Source organism: Oryx dammah, unplaced genomic scaffold (genome assembly GCF_014754425.2).
Source record: "Oryx dammah isolate SB20612 unplaced genomic scaffold, SCBI_Odam_1.1 HiC_scaffold_23, whole genome shotgun sequence".
Classification (NCBI taxonomy): Eukaryota; Metazoa; Chordata; class Mammalia; order Artiodactyla; family Bovidae; genus Oryx; species Oryx dammah.
In genome coordinates, this window is record NW_024070207.1 from 26,163,765 (window position 1) to 26,181,038 (window position 17,274).

At 43.9% G+C, this 17,274-nt stretch overlaps 1 protein-coding gene across 2 annotated transcripts in view; it reads left to right on the plus strand.

The window, feature by feature from the left end:
- The first annotated feature begins 1,632 nt into the window (after positions 1-1,632).
- ZDHHC9 (zinc finger DHHC-type palmitoyltransferase 9) overlaps positions 1,633-17,274 on the plus strand; it is a 29,147-nt gene continuing 13,505 nt past the window's right edge. The window contains exons 1-4 of one of the 2 annotated variants that reach the window (XM_040265181.1): positions 1,640-1,822; positions 2,165-2,230; positions 3,400-3,700; positions 13,843-14,003. In XM_040265181.1, coding sequence (XP_040121115.1) covers positions 3,534-3,700; positions 13,843-14,003 — 328 coding nt within the window. In that variant the 5' untranslated portion in view covers positions 1,640-1,822; positions 2,165-2,230; positions 3,400-3,533. Of the gene's footprint in view, positions 1,823-2,164; positions 2,231-3,399; positions 3,701-13,842; positions 14,004-17,274 lie in introns of both variants that reach the window. The other variant, XM_040265182.1, reaches the window with a different exon arrangement.

Here is a 17,274-nt window from a genome sequence, read left to right on the forward strand (position 1 = left end):
CTCCCCAATTGGGAGGATGACAGCTGGGGAGACTCCTAAGGGCCTCTGGAATACACAGGCTTGGGAACCCAGAGGCCTGCTGGGCTGTTCCTCTCCTTTCCATACCAAATGAATGCAATACCAGCAGCCTCCAGGATTTAAAGGGGAGAACTGGAGGTGATGATACTGATCATACAGTTCATAAAAACTACACCGATGATTATAATCAGCATGAGTGCTGGGGAACAATAAAAGCTTTATAAAGATGTACTTTCTCCTACAAATGAATTATAACACATCTCTCATAAGAGAATTACCTAGTAATTTTTTTATCCTTTAAAATTTTTGATTGAAGAGTACCATGAATGTGTCAAATGTAACTATCATTAGGTAGAATTTTGCTTCATATCTTGTGGGACCCAAATCCCATAAAAGGAGAAATAGTTCTTGACCAGGCACGTGGTCCTTCAACTAACACACACAAAAAACTGCCTTGGGAAGAGCTTTGGCAGTCTCTTTTGTATTCATTGAAAATACCTTCACCCCAGAGAAACTTTGTTCAAGCTTAGGAAAATAGCTGACAATCTGGGCACTCTCCCCGATAGTGTGACAGGTAAGGAAAGACCACCTTACACCCTCTCTCATATTTCCCTTATATTTGGAAGCCAAGAGCCACACTAGCGGAAACAGACCCAGTATCTTTTAAAGTCTGTTGTAGAATATTGATGCCGTGGTTCTCAACTGTTTTCCCCACTCCAATCTTATGCTAAAGGGTGCGACTCACTCAGATCAGCAGCTGTGGCTCATTGTGGTAATAACTGCCCTGTCAGAGAGGTGGCAGAAAGACAGAGTCAATGTGGTTGGTGGGTAGAGTTTCTGCTGCTCCCCTCTGAGCCCCACTCAGCACCTCATTATCACAAGCTCTTCAAATCTAATAGTCATTTACAAGCTTTTGAAGCAATCTTTACTTCATCACCTACCTGAAAGAATTTATGTCCTGTCAGTAGAGTTTCAGCATCAATTTTTTGTTTACGATACTGCAAAGTGATTCTACCTTCTTGGGGACAGTTATCCCTTTCAAGTTCCTTTTTATATCTGTTTGTTTTGTTCCTAAAGCCACAGATGCAGGCCAGGGTGACTGGGACAGAGGTGGGATCCCTACCTCTTGAATAGGACTTGGGAGGCAGAGGACTTATTTTTGTGCGGGTACAGAGTAAAATCCCAAGTCGCGATTGATTTCATGTAAGTACGGCTGGAGAGGCCCAAGGAGGATCCAGTTTGGGGTGAGCATCGGGATCTGTGAGCCAGGGTTCCTTCAGCGTCTCATGGTACGTGTGTGTGGGGGGAGAGGCAGGCCCCCTGTTCCTCCTAGTCCCATTGACACTACGCTTCATCCCAGTCCCTGCGGAACTATATTAATAGAAAGCGACACTTCACACATCGGTGCTCAGACCCCAAAGGGAGGCTGGCAAAGGCTTGGCAGGTGGGCACGAAGCCGGGAGATGGGTGGGGGAATGGGGCGGAGGCGTCGTCGAGTGGCGTTCTGCGCAGCCAATGGTAGTTCGGGGCAGGGGTGGCAGGGGCGGAGGCGCCGAGGCGGATCAGCCAATAGAGGGCTAGCAACTACTGGAACGACCTGGTGACGTGAGGAGCGTTCCATTTGGCCAGCGGTGGGCGATTGCCACAGCTGGTTTAGGGCCCGGACCATTGGGGCCCCTTGTCAGGAGGAGGCAGCCTCCGGGCTGGGGAGAAGCCGCTGCCATCTCTGGCGGCCGACGCGGTCCCCTGGGACAGTGTACTTCCTGGCTTCGGTTCCCGGCCGAGTTCGGTCTCCGGGGTTCAGGTAACAAGGGGGTGGGTGGGGGTGGGGGTCTCCGGGGCTCGGCCGCGTGGTGGGTTGCAGCCCGCTCGGCTGCCCTGGGATGCACGGAGCCTGCTCTGTCCTCGGCTCGGCGATTGCCGAGCCCCTGGCCGGGGGTGACTACACGTGGCGGGGCGTGTGTGTGTACGAGCGTGCGGAGGTGGCGCGCGTCCCATCCTGCCCGGGGCGGTGGTCGGCGGCGTGGCTGAGGCTGGGCGGGCCTCTCGAGGCCGCGCCCGCCGCCCGTCCGGGACTCGGGCCTCGGGGCCCGAACCGCTGGGCTGGTCGCTGGTTCTCGACGGATTTTGATCTTTGTTCTCCCAGGCCCGGCTCCCCTTCCTGGTCTCTCCTCCCGCTAGGGTGGTTTATCAGGAGAAGATTGTTATCCAGGTTAGTTTTACACAAAGGAAGTGTTCTCTACACCTCCGATGCCCCCTCCCCTTTCCCAAGCCTTCCAGCTTCTCCTTTCCCTGCTCAGCTCCTAGTCTCTCTTTAGACCGTTGCCCTCTCCAGCCCAGTTGGTTATTTCTCATCAGTCAGTCGAGCTGCAGGTTTCCGCCTCCTTCTTGCCAGCGTGAGGCATGTGGTATCGGTAAATAGAGGCCACAGCACCACACCTGAAAGGAGAGGGGTGACAGCGGTGAGAAAGGCTTGGCCTGGGGATTCAGGATGCTAAAGTGGAGATGGTACTTCTGAAATGTCCCAGAAAGCACCTTTATGACTTTTCTTAACTGCTGCCACCCACCCCCCTCGTTGGGCCCCTCCTCCTCCCAGCCATATAAGAATCTCTCTGGCTTAAGTCAGCCTTTCACCTACAGGTCTGTGATGTGGTTTCATTAAGATTCCCACAAATGTTAGGCTAGACCGGCAAAGTTGGTTCATTTCCCAGACTCAGGAAGTTAGGAGGGTTTGATTAGGGGAAATCTGTTTTGAGTAAATACAACCTGGGTTTGTGTACAGTGTCCAAAACCTCCTATCTTTCCCAAAGGATGACTTGTTCCCTGGTGTGATTCAGATTCCAGTGGCTAATTGAAGAAAGAAGGTGAAGAAATGGAGGAGGGGAGGGAATGGCCCTTAAGGATAGAAATTCCATTATTTTTAGAGTCTTCTTCATGATAATTATACAATAATATGGTATGGTGGAGAGCACCCTGGACTGAAAGTCAACAGACCTGTTTTCTTGGCTTAGCTTCGTGGCTTTGTGACCCAGAGAAGTGATTTCCCCCCTTCAGTCTTCAGTTTACTTATTTCCAAAACAAAGTAATTGGGGCTGTCACCTATAAAACCTCTTCTAGTTCCTAGTTCTGTGATAATCAAATCATCAGTATTATACTGAAAGTAAAGGGATGTATTTAAGATATACTAGCCTCTTTCTCCTTTTGAGAACCTTTAACCTTTTCTTCTTTTAGGGGACAAAAACAGATTGGAAATAAACTCTTCCATTTCTTCACTCTCAACCCTTGAGGCAGTGCTCATCTTTCTGCCTCTGGGAAAGGAAGATTGAACTGCATTTTTTTGTTCTTGCCTAATTTTTTTTTTCTTTTTGTGTTTTTCCTTAGGGCTAGAAACTGGACTTCTGATGATGTTTGACCCAGTGGCAGCAATAGCACACATCGTGATTTCAAAGCTGGGCTCAGCTTCTGTTTCTTCCCTCTTATAATCACAAACCCATTTTGGACCAGGAATTCCAATCATGTCTGTGATGGTGGTGAGAAAGAAGGTGACACGGAAATGGGAGAAACTCCCAGGCAGGAACACCTTCTGCTGTGATGGCCGCGTCATGATGGCCCGGCAAAAGGGCATCTTCTATTTGACCCTATTCCTCATCCTGGGGACATGTACACTCTTCTTTGCCTTCGAGTGAGTTTCCATTGAGTACTATTGCCTGATTATGGTTACTTTGGGTCCAGGGGAAGAACCTTCTTTCTGGGGAGTTTATGGCTAGTCCTTGGAAGGTTGTCACTGTCCTCTTGAGCAGTGTCTGTAGATCATGTCAACTGAATTCATTGCTTTGTATGTGCCTCCTTAAAAGACCAAGACGTTTGATAACCAATTTTATAGCACTGATTTGGGGCTGCCCCTGGAACACTTAGGAAATAAAAGAATTCATCTTCATTACTCACCTCCCCTTTTCAGTGGTCTCCTTAGGTGGTTAGTGACAGATTGCCTCTTCTCCACCCCTCCTGAGCCTAGGAGCACTCCCTGTGGTCGTAACTCCACCCCATGATACTTACCTATTCTGTTATTCTGGGTCCTATTTTCTTAGGGCTCAGCTCTCAGCTAGCTGGTAAATTGAAAAGCCAACTGAATTGGGAACCTGCAGATTGGTTCCAGCCTCAGCTGTGCCACAGTCTAGCTGCCTGTGTGGCACATATGTGCTTATTAAATGTGAGTTGCTCTTTCTTTCACTCAAAATCACTCAACATAAACAACTCTGTATTCTGTGTGTGCCTGATACCAGCCTTGGAGTTATTTTTTCTGTGATGTGACAGCTAGTACTAGAGGCAGTTTGAAATCTGTGTCAGTCACTGCTCTAGGGAGATGACCAGTTGACTACTGTGGCATGACTCCTGGGTATGCTGAGAATGTGGTACATTCCAGGGATGAGAGCAATGCTAATTGGTTAGGGATTATTATGAGGAAGGCCTTGAAGGAGCCAAGAGATGTGTTTGTAGACTGTGAGGCACACCTAATATGAACCTGCTACACTTCATGCACTCTAGTGACCTGGAAATGGAACTCCCCTCAGGGGCTGTGGCCACGGGATGGAGGAGGGGGCTTCTTGGCTTGCCTTGGTGGATAATTAAAATGAACTCTGATCTTTGGGGGCTCATTTTTGTCTTCCTTCTGTAAGGGCTTCAGGCTTTCCCAGTGCATCAAGAGTGATTTTGGGGGGGCTGGTTTGCCAGACTTTGGGATAAGTGCAAATGGCTTGAGTAACAGCAGGGGAAGGAGAGGGATGTAGTTTATAACAAGGCCAGGAAAGTAAGGTCAGAGGACCTTTTTGTCAAAGGCACGTTTTTTGCTGCTGCTGCTACCAAGTTGTAAAATACTTGGCAAAATCAGACAGGTTGATCATGACTTCTTAGCTGCTTTCCAGTCAGAGTTTCATGGCTGAATGTGTGTGTGTATACTTCGTGTGGTACAAGTGAGCATGTGCAGGCGGGCAGGCATAAGCATTACATTTTAAAAAATATTTCCCCACTTCTCACTCTTGTCTCCAAGTTAGCTTTGTTTCTTCCTTGCTTGTTTATGGAAGTGCAGAGCTGAACTCTGCTTTCTGTCATTCTCACTCCTTCCTCTGCTAAATCACTAGCTCTTTTTGCCTCTCTCCCCTCCCCAACTCAGGGTTAAATTTTTGTGGTTAAAACCATTCAAAACATAGATGAGATTTGTTTCCAGGCCCTGAGCGAGCTGGTAATTCTGGGCCCAGGAACCCTCTGGTTTGACTGGCCAAGGGAACTTGAAATTTGGAGCCACTGGCATTTGACCCTTTTTGTACCTGGGAGCCAGACAGAGTATGATTTGATGTGTTCTGTTCGGCCCTGAAGGCCTCTGAAGAAAACTGCCTGTGAGATGAAGCTTATAATCAACCAAGTTACTGTTTGACAGAGGCAGGTTGGGTTTTCTGGTGAGATGACTTTTTTCCCCCCAAGTTATTTCTTGCGCTTTGCCCTCAGATATGAAGGGTGAGGTTGTTTGTAAACTGCCCTGGGTTCCAGCTGTGTGTGTGGTAGAGTAAATAGTTTTGAGGGTAGGGCTGGGCGAGGGAGTAGGAAAGGGGGAAGGGAGAAGGAAGTAAAAGCGTTAGCTGAGAAGTGGAATGGGGAAGTTTACATCTGACCAAAGGGGAGAGGGCCCTGTCAGTGAATCCTTCTTACTAAGAATGGTGGGATCTGTGTTTGTGAGCATGTATGTATATGCATATGTGTGCGCACATGCACGCATCTGTCTGTCAAATGCAGACACATGGGCACTCTAGGTGGCGGCTGCCTTGAGCCTAGCCACTGACAGGCTGTACACAGGACACCAGCCTGCCTCTGAGGAATGAAGTCTCTTTCTAGTCAACCTTTTTCTTTGGGGGTCTATAATTCACTATCCACCACACGGTGGAGGATAGGGTTTGGGGGCAGAATATGGGCTCCTTTGCTAGTATGAGAACTTACAGAGACCTCAGGAAATCACCTGGTTTAGTCCCCTGCCTTCAGGCAGTTGAGGGTGTCTGAACCGGCAGTGACAAAGGACTGTCTCTTTTCATGTTTAAATTGTATAGGAGCATAGACTGTACATTCTCTGGCTGCTGCATTTTGGCCTTGAGGAAAAAAGTTCAGATCTTGAGGCACATCTGGACCTGCATTTTCATAACAGGGTCCTGCTTGCAGCAGGTGTGCAGGAATGAGTGAGAGGTGATTTATAACCCCCCCGTGGCACAGCCCTGGGTCGGCCAGATGGCTTGAGAAATCTGGTCAGGCGTGTGGGCGCCCCTTGATGAAAAACATGCAGTGTTAGTAGTGTCAGTGGACATCTTTTTATTTTTGGATTTCGCTTTTCCATGTTTAGATTTCTCAAAGGAGGGTCCTGTGATTTTTCAGTGAACAGACAGTAGGTTAACTACATAAAATGAGAAAAAGTGGTCCATACAGGTGCTCATTAGCTCTGTGTTGCTAGAAGCGTTTCCAGAGAAGCTGGGTAGCCATCTCTCAGAGCTGCTGTCACAGAGTGAATTCCTGCCCAGGATGGGAAATAGGGCTAGATTATCACTAAGCCTCTTGCAGCTCTGAGATTCTGAAATTCTATAACTCTTGTGTCTGTCTGGAAGATTCTAGTACACACATAGAAAAAGAGAGGATAGAAGATTACCAGTAGATAGCTGTATTTTAAATGTATCTATTGTATCGATAGTAAATGTATTTGAATTTAGAAGCAGAGTATACATTGTACAGTGCTTAAAAAAAGAATTTCCTTGCAAGTAGAGATTATCATACTAAGTGAAGTAAGTTAGAAAGAGAAAGACAAATACCATATGATATCACTTATGTATGTGGACTCTAAAATGTGACACAAACGAACCTATCCACAAAACAGAAACAGACTCAGAGACACAGAGAAAAGACTTGCGGTTGCCATGGGGGATGGGGTTAGGGAAGGAATGGAGTGGGAGGCCGGGGTTAGCAGATGTAAGCTATTATATATAGAATGGATAAACAACAAGGTCCTACTGTATAGCACAGGGAACTGTATCCAATACCCTGGAATTAATCATAATGGAAAAGAATGTATAGATAACTGAATCACTTTGCTGTACAGCAGAAATTAACACAACATTGTAAATCAGCTATACTTTAATCAAGAGTATTCTAGTTAAAAAAAAAAGAGGAATTTCCTAATGTATTCTTAGGATGAGGTATTTAGGAAATGTGAGCTTTAAGCACATGAACCATTCTCCATCCTTTCTGCCCACACTCTGTCCAGCTTGTGTGATGAACACATAGCCAACAGCTTGGCTAGGAATGTCAGGACACTGTAGCAGACTGACACTGACAACCTGTGAACTGTCCAACTACTGAAAGGCTATTGTGGTATTTAGTCAAATTCAACTTTCTGATAAAGCTTGGGGAAAAGACCAAGTGCACTGTGTTCTGAAAGTGGCTTCCTAGCTTTCTCTTTTAACTGTGTGACCAGATCACTACTGGGGTCAAGGTCTCTTGTGGCATGAATGATTGTGTGACTCTTGACCCCTGAAGTAGGAAGGCGTTTACTGCTGTGATCAGTGCTTATGCCTCACTGTGCTGTGTCTAGCAGATATCGTATCAAGGCATTATCAAACCCTGTTGGACTGACCCTCCTGGGTGCTTCTGATGTACAGAGGAGTCATTGAATTGGATGAACTGAAAAAAGCTTTGTAGCACTGCTTAATAATTGTCCCACTTCTAGCCTATTCAGACTCTACCTCTTTTTCAAGTCCCTTCTTGACTCTTCCTTCATGAAATTTTTCTAGTAATTTCTGCATTCATAGGACTAATTGTACATATCAGTCATTTAACACATAATTACATGACATTTTTAATATTTTGTAATTCTGTGGATATTACAGTTTGAGTTCTTTCAGGGTCAGGGACTATCCTCTGCATGTGTGTGGCCCCCACAGTGCCTTCTACTAGGCCTTACTTAGAGTATGTAATCAATAAATGTAGCTGAATTGATACATTCTGGATGCACTTAAGATGTAGCAGTCTTGACTCACAGAATCATAGAATGATAGATCTGAAGGGGGCCTTGGAGACCATCCCCATCCTTTTGCGGGTGACAAAACCAGGTCTACAGAAATAGATTTCAACAAGGTCAGTCGGCCAGCCAGTGCCTTTATACAACACTACCTTTCATCTCATTGTTACCTTTTGAATACGGAATCCTGAAGACATGCAGAATACTAAAGCTGTGCATAGTGCCAAATGCTGGACTGGCATATTCTGGAGTCTTGCTAGCTAGTGTTTGTGTTGCTTTAGTGGATTCTAGGTTACCTTGGCCTCCTTAACTCATGCTCCTAGTGGCTCAGATGGTAAAGCGTCTGCCCGCAATGCTGGAGACCCAGGTTCGATCCTTGGGTTGGGAAGATCCCCTGGAGAAGGAAATGGCAACCCACTCCAGTATTCTTGCCTGGAGAATCCCATGGGCATAGGACCCTGGTAGCATACAGTCCATGGGGTCGCAAAGAGTTGGACACAACTGAGCGATTTCACTCACTAGAAAACGAAGGCATGTTTGTGGAAAACTGACTGTATTCTAGCATGGCATTCTGGTAGCCTTACAGGAACAAGGAACCTCTTCCTTTAAGTGTGAACTTAGAGAGTAAGCTTTTGAGTTACAAGGGATCATCACCCCTGTTGCTGCTCCTAGTCCCTGCTTCCAAGATGAGGACAGCTCTGAGAAAAATTAGGTAATGTGTGCTCCTTACCATGTTACTCTGTGGGTGATGGCAATGAAAGGGGCACTGTGTCCCCATGGTCAGACAGAAGGGAAGAGGCAGTCTGATAACAAAGTTACCGGGTTTGAGGAGACACAGGGCTAGGTAGACCAAGGCCAAACTCTGACATGGAGGGATATCCCTGTCTATAGTGACAAAGTCCAGGTCTCTGAATTCCTTAGGTGAGATTAAGAAGAAGAAAAAGTGACTTTATCATGATCTCCAATCAAGAGAGTATTCTCTGAAGAATTGCCCTGTGGAGGTTCAGTCTTGTGCTTATCTAGCCCTATTCTGTGACTCTGCCAACCAAAGACAGTTTTAGAAAGGCATAGTTGCCTCTTTTATATCAATCTGTTACAGTACTTAGCTAAACTCAACTTCCTGATAAAGCATGTCCCCTGGAGAAGGATTGGGCTATGTCTCCTGAACAATGTATTTCTCTTTATCAATTTTTTACGCTTCTGTCATTCAGAATTCATCTGTGTATTTTCAGCCTTTACTACCTTTTGTGGTGATGAGGTTCACACTGCCAGTCTCCACTGAACGTATCTCCCATCTTTTGAGAATGTCTTAGTTGAGTATAGTGATCGTCTGCTTTGGGAAAAGTGAACACAAAGGACAGGAGTGTCCCTAGCATGCTGACAACAGTTGAGATGCTTATTGAGGGAAAGAAGTCTTAAATCTTCCTCCTCAGAGATGCCAGAGCTGGTATTGTGTTTAACAACAAAAAAGACACTTTATGCCTCCTCTTGCGGTAGCAAGAGGCTAATGAATTCACGGTAATGAGGAAAATGTGTCTGGAATGGAGCAAGGAAGAGGCAAGAAAGAACCTATGATGATGATTAGATAAGGCCAGTTAAAGGAGGGCCTCAGAATGCTGGCCTGAGGAGGTGGGGGCTTAATATAATAGGTAGCAGGGAACTGTTCTAAGTTCTTGATCAGGAAGATATTATAGTTGAAATTTGTTACTTGTTATTTTTGAAATTGGTTATATTTGTTATAATTGAAATGTGAAATGTATTGTTACAATAGAAATTTGGGAACTACTTAACAGGTTTGCCTCTATAGAGATTTTCGCCTTCCTCAGTGAGAGGATGGCTCATTGCCTCAGAATTGAAAATGTCCTTGTTTGTTTAATTTTCCCTTTGCTGCTGGAGCAAAACAGGGTTATGCATTTTTAAAACTCTGACCTTCACATAGCAGTAAATCTTGAAGCTGATATTAAATTATGTTTTAGTGTCCAAGGAAACTTTGTTCCTCATGCAAACTCTGAATGTCATCAGCAAGAATGTTGAACTGGTCCTGTGGGTGGTTCTACATGTTTATGTGCTCAAGAGATAGGACGTATGTATAAGGACAGATGGCAGCCCCTGTAAGGGAGGACTTAGAGCAAAGGCTTATTTCTGTTATGTGGGCTCAAGGGCCATTGTGGAGCTCTAATCCTTGGCCCTTTCTGCTGTGCCAAGCTTCCCTAAAGACACCCTTAATGACTGCTATGGGAGCAGTTTCAAGCAGCCCCCAGATTCCCAAGAGAACTCTTCTCTGACCACTTACAGTCCTTAGAGTCTGACTCACCATCCGTACACTTGATTATTGGTCTTATCTTATTTAGCTGTTTCATATGTTAGTTATGTTTCTCCAACAAAATTAAGTTCCATTTCTCTTGTTCTTCATTTGTTAGACCCATAAATACTTGGCTGATTGTGCTGATAAAAGAACAACAGCAAAAAGCATAGCAAGAAAGCTATTAGGGAGACAGAACCAGAGTACAGAACACTAGTGCACACTGCCGGGCTGTGAGGCAGCCCTGTCGTGGGATCTGTCTGGTTTCTTACCACTTCCACTCATGAATCTCTTTTGAAGTTTTTTGTGTGAATTGAAGTCTATGTCATTATGATTGTCCTTCCAATGAACTCTCGTGTGCTAGAGATGGGGGATGGGATATGGCACACCAGCCCAGCCTGGTACTGCTGGTTACTGCTGGTCAGTACCATCATGTGGCCCATGAGACATGTGGGAGTCCTGTCATGTAGTCCAGCTGTGGAAGCCTGAAGCTGATCAAGAGGTTGAAAGAAGATGGCTTAAAGTGATGATGTCTCTGCAGGTGGCAGAAATGGAGATTTGGTGGGGACATGGTTGCATTTATAAAATTCACAAGGGAGAAAAGTCACTTCTAACTGCCTGGTATTCTGAAGACAAAGGAGAGTTCTGTTTCAAGTAGTGTATGGATATCATTATTCATATCAATATAGATAGAAAGTACACAGGGTTTCAAAGACAGTTTATATTTGTGGATGATAGATCCAGTCTTTCTCTAGGACAAATTAGTGATGTTTGAGGATACTCCCGACTTTTGAGGTTGATACTGGGAATTACCACCAAATCTTTGCATAGCTTATTCTTATTTAAGAGAGATCACTAGCTTACTGCAATTATGAGGCTAACCCAGGTGGGTATTAAAGGCAGACAGATGGGTTGTAGTTTGCAGCAGTCTTAGCCTCTGGCTTTCTTATTTCCTCTTATTCTGATTAGAAAGGCCTGCTGGTCCCACATCTGCCTTCCCAGCCACACCCACTCACTAGTGACAACTGGCTGCCAGTAGCCTTGTCTCTGAAGAACAATACAATGGGCCTGTTGTGTACTTGTTGACACAGAGTGGATTGTTTTAGCAGGTGCAGAAGATATTCTGTGTGGAGATTACAGAGACCTTTATCCTTGATGGTGAAGCGTAATTCAAATCTAAGTTGTCCTTTGTCCAGTCAACAAGCAGGTGTTGAAATGAGACTTTAGTTAAGCTCGGTCCTTCAGGGTATGGGGGCATCATTAATGTGTGCGTTTGTGTTCTACTCTCTTTGTATCTTTTCCCTCAAATAAAGCAGTTTTAAACTCCCTTTGGTGGCCAATCAGATGGCTCTGATTTTTCTAAGGCTTTTCATTGGCAATGATACACCCAGGGCAGTCTGAATTCTGGAGATGTCACTTCTTTGTTTTCAAGAGTGATTTTAGGGATGGGCAGTGATGAGGAAGATGGCTGTTTTCTGCCAGTGTGGTAATTTCATTTGGCTTGTCTCAGAGGTGGAGCCTTGTGTTTCTCCTGTGTCCTTTTGGGTCCCTGATGAGTGCAGGTGACTTTTCTGAATTCACCTCTTGATTATCTGTACCAGTGAAGGGGAGCAGTGGAAAAGAGGGTAATCCACAAGCTCGTGCTATGCAAGGACCTTCATTACCCTGAACTCAGTTAGCTAGACCCTACCCTGGGATTTTAGGAGAAGGAAGAAAATCATACAAAAGCAAGCTGAGAGCAAGGATTTTGTTAAAAAACAAATGAGCAGGCAAGCAAACAGAAAGCCACAGAAATCATTTGCAAATTCACTCCGTATGTTCACCTTCATGGCAAATTGCTCAGCCGAGCAGTACGGTTGGTTCCCACCCGCCATGCAGTTGAGTGTGTGGCAGGGAGGCAGGAGAAGGATCTCATGGGGATTGTTCCAAACGTGCAGCGTAGGTACAGCCTGGGGTTAAAGGTCTACTCCACGTGGACAGCAGCGTGCTTAATCCCCATGCTGATGAGGTAAGCCTTTTTCCTTAGCTTACTCTCTTCACTCTCCCTCTGGTCCTTGTTCATCTACTTATAGTCAGCTTCCGAGACAAGATTTCTGTGTTGAAGGAGGAAATATGCATCAGGAGAAGGAGAATGAAAATAGGTCAGTGATAACTCTCATCACGTATTCCCATTTATTTGGTTTGATATTCAGTTCAACTGGACAAGTATTTGTTGATAGCTTCTTGGTTCCCATACTTGTATTAGGCTCAGGGAGATAGAGATCCATGATGATAATGCTAATAGCTGACATTTACTTAGCATTTACTATGTGTCAAGGGCAGTTCTAAGCATTTTATTTAGATTCATGCATTTGAGCCACACAATCACCCTATGAAATACTACTATTATCATCTTCATTTCATAGGTAAGGAGACAGAAGTTAACTCAGTTACCCCAACATGAGCTGGTAGAGCCAGAATTCAAACCCAAGCGTTCCCACTCCTAAAAGGCAAAGTTCTTGCTCTTCGGAAGTTTAACTGGGGGAGTTGAAGTCAACGTAGTGAAAAACAGTGCAGTTTAGGATAGGCCTTTGGAAGAAGCAAGACCTCACTAAATCCCAGATTCTTCAGCTATCACAGATGTAGTGTGAGAAGTGGATGCTACAGTGCGTCTGAAGAGCCAAGTGCGTATGGTGTGTGCTCAATAAATTGTGGTTGTAATGGTGACAATGATGGCATTGATGGCTTTAGATCTGAAAGGCCAGTAGAGGTGGGATATCCAGAGACAGGGAGGAATGGCCTTCCAGGTGAGTTAAGGGGAAAGAGGGGAAGAAATATGATATTGAGAAGGGGTGCTAAAGAGATACAGTTTTCTTATTCACTTGCTTGTGGTCACTGGTCACCTACTGGCTGAGCTAGTTGAGGAAGGAAGAAGAGTGAGTGGATGTTGCAGAGTCAGGCAGCATCTCTGAAGCTTTTCAGTGGCCTTTGAACACACTGGACATACCATCTGTTTGACACTGGGACTCTGCTTCATGGTTGGTCCTTATCTTTTCTTCCCCCTCCTTGGGCTCAGGCCCAATGTCAGATGAGTGAGTGCAAAAAACTCTAGACATTCCCAGAGTGAGAGCAACCTGTGGTGCTTACAATCCAGACTCAGTGATGTTCCGGACCTTAACAGGTATGAGCCTTTGCTGAAGTCCATAGGAAATGTGGCTGCCAGCAGGCTGATGGAAGGGACTGGGCTTGGGGGTATTGGAGGTCCCTTAGACTATCTCCTGTATATTACAGGTAGCATCAATCAGTGATGTATTTGTTGAGCTCCTAGTATGTGCAGAACCATATGTTAGGAGGTTTTGGTAATTTGAGAAAAGTAAAAAATATGTCCCTGCCCTTGAAGTACTGTGATTTTGTTGTGGAGACCAGAGTGACACACTGGTAATAATTCGAGGTCAGTATTGGAATAACTAAGTGTTCAATTGTCTGCTTTCTTCAGATGCCGCTACCTGGCTGTTCAGCTGTCTCCTGCCATCCCTGTGTTTGCTGCCATGCTATTCCTTTTCTCCATGGCTACCCTGCTGAGGACCAGCTTCAGTGATCCTGGAGTGATCCCTCGGGCCCTACCAGATGAAGCAGCTTTCATAGAAATGGAGATAGGTGGGTTTTCTGACCAGCTGGCAAGATGCTGTACAGTGAGTGGCTTTGATTGGTAAGGGAGTGGAATCGTAATTATAGTTGCAGATTAATACTCACTTCCAGCCTTTTCCCCTAGAGATCCTGAATCTGAGATTGTTACCACTCAGTAAAGAATGTGAACTTCATTCTTCCCTCTTTGGGGTTGCATTTCAGGAAGGATCTCTTACCAAGGTCCTGCTCCACTGTTTCCAAGAGGATTTTTTTTAAATTAAGAAAATAAAAACTTTTGGGGGGTCATCAATTCATTTGATTTTTTTGAATGAAAACTATAAACCTTCTCTTCATAAAAATATTCTTAAATACATCACACACATACAATTTTTTATTTATTTTTATTTATTTATTTGGCTGCACTGGGTCTTAGTTGTGGCACATGGGATTTTTGTTGGGACGTGCAAGATCTTTTTAGTTTTTGGCATGTGGGATATAGTTCCCTGACCAGGAATTGAACCTGGGCCCCCTGCATTGGGAGCTCAGAGTCTTAACTGCTGGACCACAAGGGAAGTCCCTGGATATAATTTCAGGACTTCATAGATCTTTTGAAGCACTCGCATGGGTTTCTAACTAAGAATTCCTGCTTTAGGGAAACACAGGATGAAAGGGGACACTTATGGTGCCAGGAACCATTGAGAATTCTAGGAATGGTAAAGGAAGTAGTTACAAGCTCATCACAGTGCAGTCTGCAGCTCAGGGTAGGGCTCTTTGGGACAGAGATGAAGTGCTGTACTAACCAGGAGCCAGCCAGGGTGCCTTCATGAATTGAAGCAGAACATTCCAGAACTCGAGGAGGGGATATCCTAGGAGCTCACACTGCAAAAGAAGGCTCTGATGCCAGTACTCAGAGAGACTGGGAGCCCACCAGATCCAATAGCAGTCGGTGCCTGCCTAAGTTGTTCTCAAGTCTGATACTCAAGTAGCTAGAGTCAGTATCCAAGTCACGTAGAGTAGAAGAAAGGGACCCAGGACTTGTAAGACTAAAAGTCTTGCCAATGGAGCACTGATCTGTGGTTAGCTTTTAGTTCCTTCAGGTGGTTTGTTGTTATTGTTGCTTGTTTATTGGGATTTTATTAATAATAATATTATTTTATTTAATTAGATACAAACATGTTAGAGTTCTAATAGGTATTATATTGCATTTATATCTTATTTTTGAGAGAATTTATATTTGTATAAATATTATGTGCCTCTCCAAGAGGATAGTATATTTTTCTGTGTTTTCAGACTGAATTTTGTACCCTTTGATACAATTATTATCATTTTGAATATAATTTCTGTACTTCTCATCCTGAGTTTATTCCTAACGTTTATATGTGTGCTCTTGTCAAGGAAATGTTTTCTCCCAGTTCTAGTTGGTTTCTTTTTCCCCCCAGTTTTATTGAGATATAATTGACATGTGACATTGTGTAAGTTTAAGATGTACAATGTTTTGATTTGATATTCTTGCTTTGAAAGCTTCCAGCTTTTGTATTTCTTTTGTTTATTTAACTGTGTTTATCTTGCTTCTTAGTGGATTTCTTTTTGAAAAATTTCAGCCTGTTTTAGTTGTGCTAAGGGGACATAGGTCTGTGCACATCTGAGCTCAGACTACTTAGGGATGCACTGAGGGTGGGAGTTGTGGGAAGAAAACAGAGGTGGGGCTTGTTGGCACAGCTGGAGTTGGGGAAGACCTGGGCTAGTTAGCAGCAAGATAGAAAGGGACAGTTGTGAGTGTAGTCTTTGCTCTCTCGGGGTTATTATTCTTTTATCATCCTCTTTCCATTCACATATGGAGAAGCTGAAGGTCAAGGCAGTGCTTTGACGTGATCTTGCCTCTCACAGCAGACAGGTTAGCAAGGTTAGCTCTGTTTTGCCAGATTGCTGGGCCCGGGGCCCAGTCTTGAGCTGTCAGGTTGTTACCTCTGAATTTAGCATGTTTCTCTCAATAGTAGAGTGTATTCTTGAATTCATACATATGTTTATGTTAACAAGTTTTTGTCAACTTACATTTGGCCCTGTACTAGGTATGCTGTGGGTGAGGGCTGGGTAGGGGAGAGAAGAAGACGTGTGGTTCCCTTGCATTGTAGCCTGCCTCATGGTGAGGGTGAGCCATGAACTCTGTCTCCCAGGTGCCTTCATGCAAAGCACATGCAGAAGAATGTTAAGGTGACATGCTGGTACTTAGATCATCCTCTAATGAATAGCTCTCCCCATTCTTTTAAGACTTATGTCACACTGTTATTGTTTGATTTCACAGCATCCGCCCCACTCTGCAAAAAAAGGAAAAAAGTTCCATATGGCAGATATTTTAAAAATCAAAGTGAATTGAAAAAAATCTGTTTTTAGAATTATCTTGCACAGCAAGGGTGCAATGAGACAGGCACTCTCACATGCTACAGATGGGCAGGCATTATATTGACACAATCTGTCTGGGAGGCAGTTTGGCAATAAGTGACATGGGCTTTAGGGTTCTTACCCTTTGACTCAGTCATTTCACTTCTCTCAGGATTAGCTAAAGGAAATAATCTGGGATGTATACAAATAATCGTAGAAGGATTTTTAATGCATCATTTTTTTCTTTTTCCTAGCTATTTTAATGACAGCAACTTAATATATTACTGCTCAGACTTCAACACGTTTTCTTTTTTTTCTTTATGATTTAGCAATAAATTTTAACACATAAACATATTCTTGAGGAAAAGGAGGAGATTGTGATTAGGGTGGAGATCAAAGGGAACAAGCTTTGTCTTTAATGTTTTAAGTTTTTGCATACAACATCATTTAGATAGCAAAATTCCAGAGACAGCTTAAATGCCCAATAACATGGATTGGTTAAAATAATTGCAGTACATGCATATGATACAATATAGATAATGATGTTTTCAGGAAAAAACAATTAACAACTGTGGGAAAATGCCCATTGTATAATGTTAAGTGAAAAATACAAGGTATAAAATTGTATCTATAATATAATCTCAAATTTAAAAAATTATGAATGTTTATCTGTTGAACAGAGGGAAATACACCAAAATGCATAAATATCCCTGAGTTGAGAGATTGTCAGTGACTTTTCTTATCTCCTATTCGTATTTTCTGTCTTTTAGAATTTTTTTGCAGTAAGCATGTATCACTTATTTTTAAATAATTGTTTTTCTGATTCTAAATATTGCCAGTTTTTTCATGCATATATTTACTTTTGCAAGATAAAATCCTTTATACCTGTTTCTTTTTAGCATACATTTTCATTTTTCAGTAT